General features: G+C 38.4%; 1 protein-coding gene across 1 annotated transcript in view; it reads left to right on the forward strand.

Moving 5' to 3' along the window:
* LOC126354706 (ionotropic receptor 93a) overlaps positions 1–17,746 on the forward strand; it is a 328,580-nt gene that overhangs the window by 281,622 nt on the left and 29,212 nt on the right. The window contains exon 13 of the mRNA XM_050004573.1: positions 6,080–6,260. Coding sequence (XP_049860530.1) covers positions 6,080–6,260 — 181 coding nt within the window. The remainder of the gene's footprint in view (positions 1–6,079; positions 6,261–17,746) is intronic.

Below are 17,746 nucleotides of genomic sequence, written 5' to 3' on the forward strand. Positions count from 1 at the left end.
TGTACATGGTCTGTCTGTTGCTGAATCTTATCTCAGTCAGCACCCATCTGATACCAAAACCCATGACATCATCCCTACTCAGCTTAATCAACTTCATACAACATTCCCTCCCATACAGCCTTGGCATTTGAGGCAAACGTATTTGTTCTGAATCAGATTCTTTACAGCAATACACCACCATTCTCACCTCACCCTTCACTGGATGTAATTACCCCACCAGCCTAGTTAAAAACCAGATTTTCTGTGCCGTAACATCCAATCCTTGTACAACTGCTCCTATCAAAAAACAATATTGGAACACACCACTGGTCACTCAGTATTATTCTGATGTGGAATGTATTAATCAGTTATATCTAAAAACAAGAATGATGTAACTTACCAAACAAAAGCGTTGGTATGTTGATAGAGACACTAACAAACACACACAAAAAATTCAAGCTTTCGCAACCCACAGTTGCTTTATCAGGAAAGAGGGAAGGAGAGGGAAAGACGAAAGGATGTGGGTTTTAAGGGAGAGGGTAAGGAATCATTCCAATTCCGGGAGAGGAAAGACTTACCTTAGGGGGAAAAAGGGACATGTATACACTCACACATACACACACACACACACACACACACACACACACACACACACACACACACACACACATATCCATCCACACATATACAGACACAAGCAGACACTGCTTGTGTCTGTATATGTGCAGATGGATATGTGTGTGTGTGTGTGTGTGTGTGAGTGTATACCTGTCTTTTTTCCCCCTAAGGTAAGTCTTTCCTCTCCCGGAATTGGAATGATTCCTTACCCTCTCCCTTAAAACCCACATCCTTTTGTCTTTCCCTATTTCCTGATGGAGCAATGGTGGGTTGCGAAATCTTGAATTTTGTGTGTGTGTGTTTGTGTTTGTTAGTGTGTCTATCAACAGACCAATGCTTTCGTTTGGTAAGTTACATCATCTTTGTTTTTAGATTTGTATTAATCAGTTACTTCGACAAGACCACGACTTCCTAAAATCATGTCCTAAAATGAGATTCATTCTGTCTGAGATTTTTCCCACCACACCTAGAGTAGCTTTCCATTGCCCTCCCGATCTCTGCAAAATTCTTGCCAGACCCTACGCTCCTTCTGCACACATCTCCCTACCCTATAGCTCCTACACCTGTGACTGTCACTACTATAGGACTTGCTACCTGTGAAATGACACATGTCATATACCAGCTGTTATGTAAACACTGATTGGCCTTTTACATCGGCATGACTACCACCAAATTATCAGTTAGGATGAATGGACGTAGGCAGAGATTGTGTACTGGCAACACACAATATCCTGTTGCAGAGCATGCTCTACAATATGACACTCAAGACCTCAGTGCCTGTTTCAGCACACACATCATCTGGCTTCTTGCACCCCAGACACCAGTTTCTCGGAACTCTGTAAGTGAGAACTAGTGCTACAACATGTCCTTGGTTCTGACCACCCATATGGTCTTAATTTGTGTTAATTTCTTCTGTCTCAGCATTTCTTTACAGTAACTACTCCTTTCTTCACTTTGTTTTAGTTTTCTACATCCTTCATTCTTTTATCTACCTATTTTTTGCCATCGCCCTCCCACCACTGTTACATATAATGCATTTAGGTTTTAACTCTTATTACTCATATGTGATGTTTTAGCAGTAATGTCTGTCTTGTATGTTATCCTGTCTTCCACCTTCAAGCTCTCAGGTTTTCATATCTTGACTAGTGCAGTTCCCGATGATCAGTCTTTTTCTCTCATCTCATCTGGTATGTGAGGCCTGACTCGCAGTTCTGGGTGACTTTTCTGAAATCTACCCCTTTTGTTAGACCTCTACAGTCCTTTTCCTTCACCCCTCTTCCTTCCCCTTCAACCCTTCTTCCTAAAGAAGGAGCCACTGGCTCTGATAGCTTGCCTAATTATTCTTTTATGTGTGTGTCCTGCTGCCACTTTCTGAGTGCATTTTTATTACTACAATTGTATCTCTTTCTATGTTTATTATAACATTGTCCAGACATGATAACTGGCTTGTTGGCTTGTTGTTTGCACAAAACATTGTGCATGAACTGGGGACATTGAGCAAGTGTAAGTGCTTTGCTGTTGTAAATCTAATGTCAATATTAATATCCCTAAAAAATGAAATTTTATGTTGTTTTGCAAGTGGGGGGCTACTCTGTGTAGTACCTCTGTGAAGACACAAATACTGCTGTCAGGGGTATGGTATACAGACACTATAATTAGTGTAAGTCCTGGCAGGAATGTAGTAGCTGCCTCAAATACACTTTCAATGCAGAAATTATTGTCAAGATTAGTGCATTTTGCTGAAAGATCTTTGCAGATGTGTGTCAAAGTACCTCCATACTTGCACAGAAGTCTACAAAAGCTTGACTCTGAACAACAGCCTAATGGTTCATACAAAATATAGCTGAGTCTTATACAGCCAATATTCATTAAAGATAGAACAGAATTTTTCTGTCTCTTAGTAGAACACTAATATCATCTACCTTATTTCTTAAAGATCTGATGTTGACATGCAAAAATACCCTAGAGTTATTACAAGATAGGGGGAGATCTGTCCTATCTGAATACAATTTACTTTGAACTTTTTCAGCAGTATATCTCCATACTGATACTAAAAAAGGATTGTATTGAGGAGGCTGTTGATCTCAACTAATATTATTTTTTATGTATTTAGTGCTTGGGGCATGTTTACTATTATTGAAAAGATTTTTTTTGGCTGCTAACTGCTTATCCACTCTATTTAAATGTAAACCATGGTGGGTCTGAAAGGGGGCATCCATTTCCGTATACATTTACCAGACTAATGTTTTTGAAGTGTTTACATATATTCTTAAACTGTTGGTTTGCTGCAGCTATTTCTTGGGCAACACAGAGTCACCATGGCAAATCAAAGTGTTATGGAATGTTGTAAACTAGGACACTGGTATGTGTCAGCAGACCCAGGATATTTCTTATAAACAGCATTTGAGCCACTGATCAACACAATAAAATTGTTAGAAAACAGCTTACTTATTTCAGGCAGTTTTGTAAGTTTGTTAATTTCCACAGATGACATACCAGGCTTGATGCATGCTGTTGCACTCACACTGTCACCAAGGATGAATATTTTCCACTGTGTATCTGGTTTTAAGTAGGCTAGAGATTTAGGTAAATAAATAGTATGGTGTATTTGCAAGTCCTCATTATCAAGCAGTGTGGGAACATAACTGAGAGTGGCATCACAGAATACTTTAACACAACTTGAGGTTGGCACATTTTTGTTAATGACATTCACTTTTGATTTCTTATTTGTCTGTTTTTTGGAACAAGTCGAACTATCACACAGAAATTTTAGCATGCTCAGTTTTCTTTGTACTTTGTGGCATAGAAGTTTCCCTAAACCTGATTAAAGAAAAAGCAATCAAAAAAGTAAAAAGAGGCAAATGAATTGCATTGCAACAGATGAACCAGTGAAAAGTATTTGGAGATTATTCAAGCCAGTGGAAGATGAAACAGGGGAGAAAAAAAATGAACAAGAGAATTTGGCTGGAATAGTTGAAGGCAAAATGTGTGATCCTTTAAATTACTCAGACAATGAAAATATTAAAGGAAAAAATAAGGGCAAATAAGAACACATTAGGCTGGCTGTTCAAGATGATAGGGTTCCTTGGCAAGATTCCATTTACTGGAGAAGTTACCAGGATTAAGGATGATGATGGTGATATTTGTTCATCCTCATATAACTGATACAAAATAATTATGTGTCAGAAAAAAGAGTAGTGATGGTTTTATGAAAACCTGTTTGCTTGGGGAAAACCAAAAGGCAGCATAGACGTCTTTAAATTTGACGTCAGTCTAAAAATGTCTAATGAATATTAGTAAAAAAATTGAAATTATTTTTTAAGATTTGTCAGGCATTATACCATTGTTTGTATTGTCAAGCACTTGAGTAATTTAAGTTATGCCAACAATATTGCGAAATGGATAGTTGCTACTCACCATATGGTGGAGATGCTGAGTCGCAGATGGGCACAACAAAAAGACTGTCAAACACTAAGCTTTCTGCCAACAAGGTCTTTGTCAGAAAGAGACAAAACACACACACACACACACACACACACACACACACACACACACACACACACACACACTCACACACACTATTGATTCCACCACAAAAATCCATTTTTCAGATAAAATCACTTCAAAATTATCTAATCAAAGCTTTTTTGGTTTAAATCCTAACAAAATATTACCTCGTAATTTGACACATTGAGTTACAGACAGGCACAATGCAAAGTCTATTACATGCTAAGCTTTCAGTCAAAACATTCTTCAGTGAAGAAGGGAAAACACACAAATTCACACAAACAGGCACACCTCATGCACATGTGCCTGCTACCTCTGGCTGCTGTAGTCAGATTGCAGCTGTTGAGTAGACGAAACCTTTCATTATATGCAACTGTTGCAGCCCATCTAGAGTAGTTGGATATAGCAGTCATATGTGTGTGAGGTCTGCCTGCTTATCTGAAAATGTGTGTGTGTGTGTGTGTGTGTGTGTGTGTGTGTGTGTGTGTGTGTGTGTGTGTGTGTGTGTGTTTACATTTCTTTTACAAAGAAGGCTTCATCCGAAAGCTAAGTGTGTAACAGTCTTTTCCTTGTGCCTGTCTGAAGCTCAACATGTCTGTTTCACAGTGAGTAATGTACCCTCTTCATAATTGTTGATATTCCAACCTGGACATTCGACTGTTTGATTTTACCTAGCATTTTGTTTTCTACATTATTTACCACAGCTCTCAGAACATTTTTCTTGGACATGTTCCATGTTATTCTCAGAATTTCTGACCATATTATCTTCAGAACAACTCATACGATAATTGAAAAGTAATTGCGTCATCAGTCAAACTGCAACTCACCACGTTGATGGACCTGAACCCACATAACAGAAACATCCAAATTCAAAGACCCACAAGATGAAAGAAATTTACAAACTTTTTCACACCATCTGTATATGATAAAACTGCATCCTCTAATAGCCAGCCCAGAGAGGGAGGAACTTTGAGAATATTTAAATGGAGAAAGGGTAATATTATGAAAGAACAGTCAAAAATTATGGTCAGTGGACTGTTAGCAATAATAAAAAGTGTTTTATAGGCAGAACACTTAGAAAATGTAACATATCTACTAAAGAGAATGCCTATGCCACAATTGTCCGTCCTATTTGGAGTACTGCTGTGTGGTCTGCGACCCTTACCAGATAGAATTAATGGGGTACATTGAGAACGTTCAAAGAAGAACAGCAGGTTTTGTATTATCATGAAGTGGGGGAGAGAGTGTCACTGACATGATACAGGATGTGGGGTGGACTTCATTAAAATGATCACTTTTCCATTGCGGTGAAATCTTCTCACAAAATTTCAGTCACCAACTTTCTCCTCTGAATGCAAAAATATTTTGTTGATGCTGACCTACATAGTGTGAGACAATCACCATAAAAAAATTAGGGGAAACAGAGCTCACAAGGAAAGACATAGGTGCTCATATTTTCCGTGCACTGTTCAAGATTGGAATAACAGAGAATTGTTGTGAAGTTGGTTTGGTGAACCACGTGCTGGGCAGTTACGGTAAGTGTGATTTGCAAAATATCCATGCAGATGTAGGACAACATAACCTATATTTTTATGACAACACCCTCAGAGTGATATAAGTATTTTGAAATTCACCACTCACAGCTATGATTTTTCTTCAAGAGTGACTGCTTTATTCTGTAGCTCAATCACAATGGCACAATGAAATACTGCTTACAAAGAGAAAGATTCAAGTTTTTAGTCATAGTGTGGAGTAGACTTTTGTTGTCAGACAGTTTGATGTATTGCCTTGATGTTTTTAAGGCCTACTAATCAAATTTTGTGGGCTTCAGGACAGACATTTACAGTTAGGAAACTAATGCAGTGAAACAATATAAGGAATAGAACATTTTTAAATATTTTCATTATAACTTGAGATGTTCCTTGAATAACATTTGGTGTTTACACTTGTTAATCAAGATAAACTTTGTTTAAAGACATCGGATGACCCAGAACTGCACAAGCTGCATGAGGATGCTGTGCAGCATAAAGAACTGAATGAAACTCTGTTGTCAATGCTGGCATCGGGTGACCACATCCTCCTCCACAGCCGTCTTACACTGCGGCGACTGACACGAATTGACCTGCGCAAGTCTTCAGTGTGCCGCTTCATGATAGGTCAGCATTTTTTAAAATAAGTGTGGATATACCACAATATCATAGCAATTCATAGGCTGCTATTATTATAGCATATTTCAGTTGCTCATGAAACATATTTCGAGTTATTGACTTTTACTGGTTGCATGGAAAACTCACTATTTGCCTTTTTAAACCTTTTTTTCTTATTCGTTGTTTTTCTTGCTTTGAAAGTAATAATTTATTTTGAGCTTCTGTGTGAAAGAAATTTGATCTCTCTTTAGTTACATCTTATAAGCAAAATAATAATCATCATTTTGTAAGTATGGTACATCATCTAGATATTTGGGTTATGTTTTCTTTGTCCTTCACCTGAGGTAAGAAATGGGAATATTTATCATACTGGACATGGTATATTTGATATATTTGTGTAGGTTATGTAAGCATTATAAGAAAGTTAAGTACACTCACCTTTACCATAGAGCAGAAAATAAAGAGTCCTGGGATTTCCATTTATTTATTGAGAAGAAAACAATTTGGCACTAGTGTGGCACACAGAGTTAAACAGTGAGCAGGAAAGCAGAGTTGATATAGGTAAACCAAACAGATGACTTCAGTTAACTTATATGAGAACTTGAAACTGTTGTATTTCTAGGATAGAACATGAATGCAAAACACTTGTGTAGCCTACATTGAGTATTGTTCAAGTGTGAGTAGAATTCAGTGACCATGGACTAACAAGAGACATTGAGTCAATCCAAGGAAACTAGTGTAGAAAGTTACAGTCATGTCCGTATGCTGTGCAGCATAAAGAACTGAATGAAACTCTGCTGCCAATGCTGGCCTCTGGCGATCACATCCTCCTCCACAGCCATCTTACACTGTGGTGACTGACACGAATTGACCTGCACAAGTCTAGAATTAATGGGGTACAATGAGAAAGTTCAAAGAAGAACAGCATGTTTTGTATTATCATGAAGCAGGGGAGAGAATGTCACTGACATAATACAGGATGTGGGGTTGGCTTCATTAAAATGAACATTTTTTTCATTGCGGTGAAATCTTCTCACAAAATGGTGTATCTGCCGCTTCGTGATAGCTCAGAATATTTTGAAATAAGAATGGATTTACCACAAATATCATAGCAAATAGCTGACAGATACATAAAGATGAGAAAGCTTAATATCATGCAACAAATTATGTTTTATAAATGAGAGGTGCAAGGCATGAAACATATATCAGAAAGACTGGTTAGATATCAAAAGAGGGAGACTGTTCATTGTGGTCAACAAAAAATTTGTCTCTTTTGAAGTTGAAATTGAGTTTAACTGAGAAGTTATGTGGACACAGGTAACCAGACTAGGTAAGCTCAGATAAATCATCAGATGTTTTACTGAACACCCAGTTCTGCCATAACAGGTGTAGAATCATTCAAAGAAAGTCTACACACAGTAGTGCAGAAACATCCCAATTATGCAGTATTAGTTGGAGGAGACTTCAATCTATCAATTAAAGACTGTGATATGTATAGATTCACTGTGGATGGAACAGATAGACAGTCTTGTGAAATACTTCTGAAAACGTTTTCCAAAAACTGGCTTGAGAAACTAGTTCAATAACCCATATGTAATTGAAACATTCTAGAACTTGTAGCAACAAATAAAACTGACCCTATTGACAATGTCAGTATAGACACACGGATAACTGACCATGATATCATCATAGAAATGATGGTCACTAAAGTTAATAAATCCATCAAGATAGCTAGGAGATTATTTATGCTGGAAGGAGCAGATAAACAGCTGTTAAGCATCTTCCTTAGACAATGAATGGACGTCATTTAGTTTAAATATGATGAAAGCAGAGGAATTTTGAGCAAGATTCAAAACGATTCTCAGGAGAAGTATGTATTGAGTGAGGGCAGAAAAGACCTACCATCCTTTAATAACAAAATCCATAAAATGCTGAGGAACCAGGAAGGTCAAAAAGAATGTTGAAATGTCAATAGGCAAGAGTTAGTAGAAATTTGCACATCTGTAAAAAGAGTGATGTGTAAAGTGTGCAACAACATCCACCTCCATACCTTAGCAAAGGATCTTGCCAAGAACCCCCCAAAAAATGTGGTTTTATGTCAAATCATTAATCAGGTCAAAGGCTTCTATCCATTCACTCATCAACCAGAGTGGTATGGCAATAGAAAAATGAAAGCTGAAATTTTAAATTTCATGTTAAAAAAAATCATACACATAGGAGGATTGTACACATGTACCATCATTGTCCGTAGAAATATTGTAACACGTGAGGCAATACTGACCTTATGACTTATCTTAGAAGAAAAATTAAGGAAAGGCAAACCTACATTTCTAGCATTTATAGACATAGAGAAAGATTTTGACAATGTTGACTGGAATACTCTCTCTCAAATTCTAAAGGTGGCAGGGGTAAATACAGGGAGCAAAAGATGGCAGTTCTAAGAGTCGAGAGGCATGAAAGGGAAACAGTGGTTGGGAAGGGAGTGAGACAGGGTTGTAGCCTCTCCCCAATGTTATTCAATCTGTATATTGGGCAAGCAGTAGGAAACAAAAGAGACATTCGAAGTAAGTATTAAAATCCATGGAGAAGAAATAAAAACTTTGAGGTTTGCCGATGACATTGTAATCCTGTCAGAGAGAGCAAAGGACTTGGAAGAGCAATTGAATGGAATGGACAGTGTCTTGAAAAGGACGATATAAGATGTACATCAACAAAAGCAAAATGAGTATAATGGAATGTAGTTGAATTAAGTTGGGTGATGCTGAGGGAATTAGATTAGGAAATGAGACGCGTAAAGTAGTAAAGGAGTTTTGCTATTTGGGGAGCAAAATAACTGATGAGGGTCAAAGTAGAGAAGATATAAAATGTAGACTGGCAATGGCAAGGAAAGCATTTCTTAAGAAGAGAAATTTGTTAACATCGAGTATTGATTTAAGTGTCAGGAAGTCGTTTCTGAAAGTATATGTATGGAGTGAGCCATGTATGGAAGTGAAATGTGGACGATAAATAGTTTTTTGACAAGAAGAGAATAGAAGCTTTTAAAATGTGGTGTTACAGAAGAATGCTGAAGATTAGATGGGTAGATCACTTAACTAATGAGGAGGTATTGAATAGAATTGGGGAGAAGATGAGTTTGTGGCACAACTTGACATGAAGAAGGGACTGGTTGGTAGGGCATGTTCTGAGGCATCAAGGGATCACAAATTTAGCATTGGAGTGCAACGTGGAAGGTAAAAGTCATAGAGGGAGACCAAGAGATGAATACACTAAGCAGATTCAGAAGGGTGTAGGTTGCAGTAAGTACTGGGAGATGAAGAAGCTTGCGCAGGATAAGGTAGCATGGAGAGCTGCATCAAACCAGTCTCAGGACTGAAGACCACAACAACAACCATCCTTTGATGAAGATGATGATGTTGGTTGGTTTGTGGGGCGCTCAAGATTGTGGTCATTAGTGCCCATACACATTCCAAATCTTTCCATTTCCAGTCTCAGCACTTCCCAAATGATGATGAGATGATGAGGACAACACAAACACCCAGTCCCTGGGCAGAGAAAGTCCATGACCTGGCTGGGAATCGAACCTGGGAACCCATGATCCAGAGACAGCAACACTAGCCACTAGACCCTGAGGTGTGGATCCCATCCTTTGACTGCCACACAGACACCCACATGGAGGACATAGAAATAGGCATCCCTGACACTGACAACCAACTGAAAGAGTTGAAAAGGTCTGGATGGAATTCCAATTCAGTTTTACAGAGAGTGTTCTGTGGCATTAGCCCTTTACTTAGCTTGCATATATCACAACTGTATTAGTGACAAGACACAACTGACTTGAAAAAGTGCAGGGGACTCCTGTACATATGAAAGGACCTACAAAATTACAGAACCATACCCTTAACATTGGAATTCTGTAGAATTCTTGAACATATTCTAAGTTTGAATAAAATATATTTCCTTGAAACAGAAAGCTTCTTTCTACAAATCAGCATGGATTTAGAAAGCATCACTCATGCAAAACTCAGTCTGCACTTTTCTTGCATGATAATCTGTGAACCATGAATGAAGGACAACAGACAGATTCCATATTCCTAGATTTCAGGGTGCTCCATTGCAGACTGTTAATGGAGGTAAGAGCATACAGAACAGGTACCCAGATATGTAAGTGACTCAAAGACTTCTTAACTAGCAGAACCCAGTAAACTGTCCTTGATGACAAGTGTTCATCGGAGAGGAGGGTATGATCCCGAGCTCCTCAGGGGTGCATGAAAGGACTGCTCTATTACCTATACACATAAATGATCTGACAAATAGGATGAGCAGCAATCAGCGACTGTTTGGTCATAGCAATGTAGTATACAAGAAAGTATCATCACTGAGGGACTGTAGGGTGACTTAGACAGACTTCCAGTTTGGTCTGATGAATGGCAGCTTTCTCTAACTGTAGGAAAATATAAGTTAATGCAAGTGAACAGGAAAAAAATTTTGTAATTTGGAATACAGCATTACTCATGTGCTGCCTGATACAATTATGTTAATTAAATATTTATACATAATATTTCAAAGCTATGTGAAATGGAATGAGCACTTAAGGACAATAGTAGAGAATGTGAATGGTAAACTTTGATTTATTGGGAGAGTTTTAGGAAAATGTAACTCAGCTACAAAGGAGACCATGTACATAACCTTTGCATGACCCATTCTTGATCACTGCTCTAGTGTTTAGGAGCCTCACCAAGTCAGATTAAAGGAAGAAACTGAAGCAATACAGAGGTATGCTATTAGATTTGTTACTGGTGTCTTCAATCAACACCCAAATGTTAAGGAGATGCTTTGTAACCTCAAATGGTAATTCCTGGAGGGAAGATGAGGTTTCTTTTTCTTATTAAATAAAAGAAAAAAACAAAGAGCAAATAGTCATTTGCAGCTGACCACTGAATGATTCCACTGCCACCAACATACATTTCAGGTAAGGACCACAAGGATAAGATAAGAGCTCTGCCTTTGCCATACACCATATGGTGACTTGCAAGATGTGGATATAGAGTTAGATGTAGATACAGAAAGCTGTGGTCATGTGTATGAGAGCTATACTTGTGTGAATGTGTGTGAGTTTTCAACACCTAATGAAGGATTTAGTCCACAGACAAACAAATGATTACAATTTCAGAAAATTTGGAGGAGGTATTTAAGAGGATGAGCTTCATTAACTGAGCAAGTCAGTCCACATCTTGCCCTTATACAAACAGTTATTTGGATTATCATTGATTGATAGAGTTGTTGGCTGTCCTACTGAATAATATTGTGCCAAATTCTGTACAATTGGCAATTGGGATATTATATCATCAAAATTCAGAGCAGTTTTTAAGGCCCTGCCTGTAATGCTCCAAAAGTTCTCAACTGGGGGGAAGTCCAGTGACCTAGCTGACCAAGATAGGCTTTGATAAGTACATGTACAAATAGTAGAAACTCCACTGTGTTCGGGCTGGCATTATCTTTTTGGAATGAAAGTCCAGGATGGCTTGCCATGAAGAGCAACAAAATGGGGTGTAGAATATTACTGATGTACTGCTGTTCTGTAAGGACCCCTTTGATGACAAACTAAGGTGTCCTGCTATGAAAAGAAATGGCAGGCCAGACCACCAGTCCTGGTTGTCAGACCATATGGGGGGCAACAGCCATCTTGACATCCCATGCTGGATGTAGTCCTGTGGAACGGCTTGCCATGCCATTTCCACCTGGCGCCTCAGTTGGACCAGCGTTCGTGCTGGACGTGCAGACCGCGTGAGACGACGCTTCATCCAGTCCCAAACATGCTCAATGGGGGACAGATCCGGAGATCTTGCTGGCCAGGGTAGTTGACTTACACCTTCTAGAGCACGTTGGGTGGCACGGGATACATGCGGACGTGCATTGTCCTGTTGGAACAGCAAGTTCCCTTGCCGGTCTAGGAATGGTAGAACGATGGGTTCGATGACGGTTTGGATGTACCGTGCACTATTCAGTGTCCCCTCGACGATCACCAGAGGTGTACGGCCAGTGTAGGAGATCGCTCCCCACACCATGATGCCGGGTGTTGGCCCTGTGTGCCTCAGTCGTATGCAGTCCTGATTGTGGCGCTCACCTGCACGGCGCCAAACACGCATACGACCATCATTGGCACTAAGGCAGAAGCGACTCTCATCGCTGAAGACGACACGTCTCCATTCGTCCCTCCATTAACGCCTGTCGCGACACCACTGGAGGCGGGCTGCATGATGTTGGGGCGTGAGCGGAGGACGGCCTAACGGTGTGCGGGACCGTAGCCCAGCTTCATGGAGATGGTTGCGAATGGTCTTCGCCGATACCCCAGGAGCAACAGTGTCCCTAATTTGCTGGGAAGTGGCGGTGCGGTCCCCTACGGCAGTGCGTAGAATCCTACGGTCTTGGCGTGCATCCGTGCGTCGCTGCGGTCCGGTCCAAGGTCGACGGGCACGTGCACCTTCCTCTGACCACTAGCGACAACATCGATGTACTGTGGAGACCTCACGCCCCACGTGTTGAGCAATTCGGCGGTACGTCCACCCGGCCTCCCGCATGCCCACTATACGCCCTTGCTCAAAGTCCGTCAACTGCACATACGGTTCACGTCCATGCTGTCGCGGCATGCTACCAGTGTTAAAGACTGCGATGGAGCTCCGTATGCCACGGCAAACTCGCTGACACTGACGGCAGCGGTGCACAAATGCTGCGCAGCTAGCGCCATTCGACGGCCAACAACGCGGTTCCTGGTGTGTCCGCTGTGCCGTGCGTGTGATCATTGCTTGTACAGCCCTCACGCAGTGTCCGGAGCAAGTATGGTGGGTCTGACACACCGGTGTCAATGTGTTCTTTTTTCCATTTCCAGGAGTGTATATCAAGAACAGTAAAGGACCTAAGACTGAACCCTGTGGTACCCCGTGCTTGATAGCCCCCCAGTTTGAGGAATCAGCTGTTGTATTAACGTTACATGAACCACTTATTTCAACTTTCTGCATTCTTCCAGTTAAGTATGAATTAAACCATTTGTGCACTGCCCCCCTCAAACCATAATGATTTAGCTTATCTAAAAGAATTCCATGATTTACACAGTCAAAGGCCTTTGAGAGATGACAAAAAATACCAATGGGTGATGTCCAGTTATTCAGAGCATTTAATATTTGATCAGTGAAAGCGTATATAGCATTTTCTGTTGAAAAGCCTTTCTGAAAACCAAACTGACATTTTGTTAGTACTTTATTTTTACATATATGGGAGGCCACTCTTGAATACATTACTTTCTCAAAAATTTTTGATAGAGCTGTCAGAAGAGAGATTGGGTGATAGTTGTTGACATCCGACATATCCCCCTTTTTATGCAATGGTTTTACAATGACATATTTCAGTCTATCGGGGAAAACACCCTGCTCCAAAGAGGTATTACATACGTGGCTGAGAATCCTACTTATCTGTGGGGAACAAGCTTTAAGTATCTTGCTGGAAATGCCATCAATTCCGTAAGAGCTTTTACTTTTCAGTGAGTTTATAATTTTACTGCTTTCAGAGGGAGAGGTTCGTGGAAATACAGTTGTTTCAAACTGCACAGGAATGCCCTCTTCTATTAGAAGCCTTGCCTCTTCTAGTGAAGATCTAGATCCTACTTTCTCCACAACATTTAAAAAATGATTATTGAAAATATTTCCAATTTCAGATTGTTTGTTAGTACACTTGTCATTCAGTAAAGTCTTCCTGTGCTCTTGGTTGCCCTGTTTCCCTTTCAATAATATTCCAAATTACTTTAATTTTATTATCAGAGTTACTGATCTCAGACATGATACACATGCTTCTGGACTTTTTAATAACTTTTCTTAGTACTGCACAATAGTTTTTATAATATTGAACAATTTTGGGGTCAGTACTCCCTCTTGCTGTTAGATACAGTCCTCTTTTACGGTTGCAAGATATTCTTATTCCTTTAGTTAGCCAAGGTTTTTTATATGTTTTCTTGGAATTATGTTTCACTGTTTTCTTGGGAAAACAATTTTCAAATACCCTTAAAAATGTATCGTGAAATAAGTTATATTTCAAGTTTGCATCGGGTTCCATATACACTTCATCCCAGTCTAGATCCTTTAGTCTTTCCCTAAAGTTTGCAGTATTTATATTGTTAATTGAATGCACTGCTTTGAAATTCTGATTTGATATACTGCATGGAGCTATGCCATGTACTGTAACCAGCTGTGCACCATGATCTGAAAGACCATTCTCAACAGGATAAGCATTTATGTCCTTAAACTTATCTTGGTCTATAAAAAAGTTATCTATTAATGTCCTGCTGTTCTTTGTTATCCAAGTAGGAAAATCAATGACGGAGCTCAAATTGAAAGAACTGAGTAATACTACAAGGTCATTCTTCCTATCACACTCTTTCAGGGAATCAACATTGAAATCCCCACAAATGAAAATTTGCTCCCCCCTGTCTGACAGATAGCACAACAAAGCATCCAAGTTTTCTAGAAATAGCTGGAAATTCCCTGAGGGTGACCTATACACTGTTACAATTATGAAAGTGCCACCATTTAGTTTTAGTTCAGTGGCACATGCTTCCATATGTTGCTATACACAAAATTTTTTAGTTTCTAAATGTTTTGCACTGTGGAAGCTTTTGAAAAATATGGCAACTCCTCCTCTCATCATATTATCTCTACTTACATGTGCAGCTAATTTGTACCCATTGATGCTAACCTTTTGCATATCAGTGACAATGTGATGCTCAGACAGGCATAGTACATCTATTACATTCTCAGTTTCTATGTCTTCTAAACAAAGCAGAAGCTCATAAATTTTATTCTTCAGTCCCCCAATATTTTGATGAAATATACTAACATTTTTCATTTTACTTTCATGAGTATCTTGAACTTTTTTAACATCTTTAGTACTTGCCTGGCTGAGTTTCCCACTGGAGACTGATCTTACACTAAAAAAGAGTTTCCACCATGAGATGTAGTTCCTCCCCCCTTTAAATTTCCTGCTATCAGCCCAGCCAGTTTACCCTTCCCCTTCTTCAGGGATTCAGTATATTTGTCACACTGTGTTTTCTTTCTTCAATTTCATTTGCTTATCTTACTATATTCCAGTCTGAACTGCCATAAATGGCAGTCTTGTGTGTGTGAGGTGTGTTTGCTTCTGTGAATGAATGTGAATGTGTTTTCTTTTCTAAAGAAGGCTTTGGCTGCAAGGTAAACCATAACAGTCATTTCACTGTACCTGTCTGCAACTCACCTTCTCATCTTTATAGTGAGTAGCAATCTATCCATATTGTTTCTCACTCTTCCTTTTACCAGTCAGCTTCTTCTCCACATTGATTCTTTCTGTACAGTTGTCACATATTTCTGTTAAATGTTACTGCTCACATTTAACAAGAATGTAGTGAGGACATTGTTTAATATTCATAAGACTGATATTTGTTAGATTTTTCATATCATTACTATAGATATTGTCATTACTATTGTCATTACTATTATTAATGTTATGATTATATAATTCTCTTGTAGTATACAAAATTGTTATGTTTACTCTGATTAGGCCATGGAAGTCTGAAATGTTTACCTTTTGATTGTTCAACAACATTGTTTTACCTTATTTCCTGGAGATTTTTTAGTGTAAATTTGTGTGTTTTATTAAAAAATTGGATTATAGAAATAAATTTGTGCCTTCCTGGACTCAAAACTGCAATACTGACTAAACTAAAATATATACAAATGATGTTTCAACCTGTAAAATTTTGTAATTTAACATATGAAATAAGATAGTGAACTTTGGTATCTGCAGTTCTTTAAATTAATTTAAATGGTGTTAAACAAAGATTAATAGGTGTGACAGTAAGAAATGTAGTCATAAATGTGGGTCAGCATACTAAAAATATGATGCATCACATAATTTCCTTCAAAAATGTATTGTCTACTCCTGTATGAACCTGGTATTGTATATCTCATTATGTAGTTCTCATAACAATCAGTTACATCTCACTCTTAATCCATTGTTACTTCTAAATCATTTTTGTACCCTGTATTTGCCTTTATCCTGGTTTCAAGTAATGTTTTATAATTGAGCTCCTGTAATCTCACTTTTACTTTTCATTGATAACCATTGTCTTCTGGAAAAGAATCTCCAGCAGCCAGGCATTAAACCATTGTTCTGGTACTTGTAGGGCACAGGCATTTTTTCCCCTAGCTTGACAAAGGATTTATTCTGAAAGCTAGCAGCTTTTCTTCTTCTTTCTCTTTTGTATGTTCCTCTTGAAGACTCACGGATTTTGCTATTCAGTGAATGGTGTCCTTTACTTCTCCATTTTTTGCATTCTATCATAACTTTCCAACTACAAAAATATAATCTTAGCATTAAAAACCAAAATTCTGTGTGTAGGGAACAAATACCCATTTATATTGTTAAAGTAGTACACAACATAATTGCTCACCCATATCTCAAGTAATCAGCCACTATTTTGGAAGAGAGCTGCTCCCTATTGTATTTAATTATGCTGAAGGTTGTTTCAACAGAATTCATGGAAAATCATCATCATGTCTCCATTCTCCAAGTCACATCGGAAATATCTGAGAGAGTTGCTTTTAGTCAAATCAAAGAGTTAATTGTAAACTACACTATTATCTTAAACAGTCAATTTTAATTATGATTGGCAGAAAAGCATCATTTATAAGGTAAACATTTTTGCTACAAAAATAAGAACAGCAATGGAGAAGAACATTAATATTGCAGGAATATTGTATGATCTCACAAATGCTTTTGATTCTGTAAACAATTTCTTGTGTATTTACAGACTTGACAAGAATGGTATTAGGGTTAGTGCCTTACATTGGCTTGAATCCTATTTATTGGGCCAGTAAACAAAAGACAATCATTACTTTAAATGGAGCAGATTGTTGTCCTGAAATATCTGTGTGTTTCTCTCAAGGCTCCACACTAGGCCCATTTCTATTTATATTCTATGTGAATATCAGCTCCCAGTCATATTTTGTTTTGAGATGATACTCCTGTGTTAATTAAAAATCTGGATGTATGGAAAATTCCTGACTTATTGATCAATATCCTCAATGGAATAGAAACTTAGTTTCAGCCAAATGAGTTGAATCTGAATATATCTACAACTTCCATGAAGCAGTTCAGAACCAAACAGTCAAATGTGATCAGATGAAAACTATTTACAACGACCAAGATGTAGAAGCAATAAACATTTTGAAATTCTTAATATTGAATTTAGACATAAATTTGAGCTGACACTTAGTGCTGGTACTTACGAAACTAATTAAACAGTGTTGTATTTTCAGTACAAATATTATCAACTGTGAGTGATGTGGCCACAAGAAAACCAGCATACAGAAGTTATTTTGAATTTCTTATTAGATTTTTTAATGCAATGTCCATCATAAAGAACAAAATCACCCATTATTTAGAAATGCGCAACTATTAACTCTAACATG

The sequence above is a fragment of the Schistocerca gregaria genome, chromosome 1 (genome assembly GCF_023897955.1).
Source record: "Schistocerca gregaria isolate iqSchGreg1 chromosome 1, iqSchGreg1.2, whole genome shotgun sequence".
Lineage (NCBI taxonomy): Eukaryota > Metazoa > Arthropoda > Insecta > Orthoptera > Acrididae > Schistocerca > Schistocerca gregaria.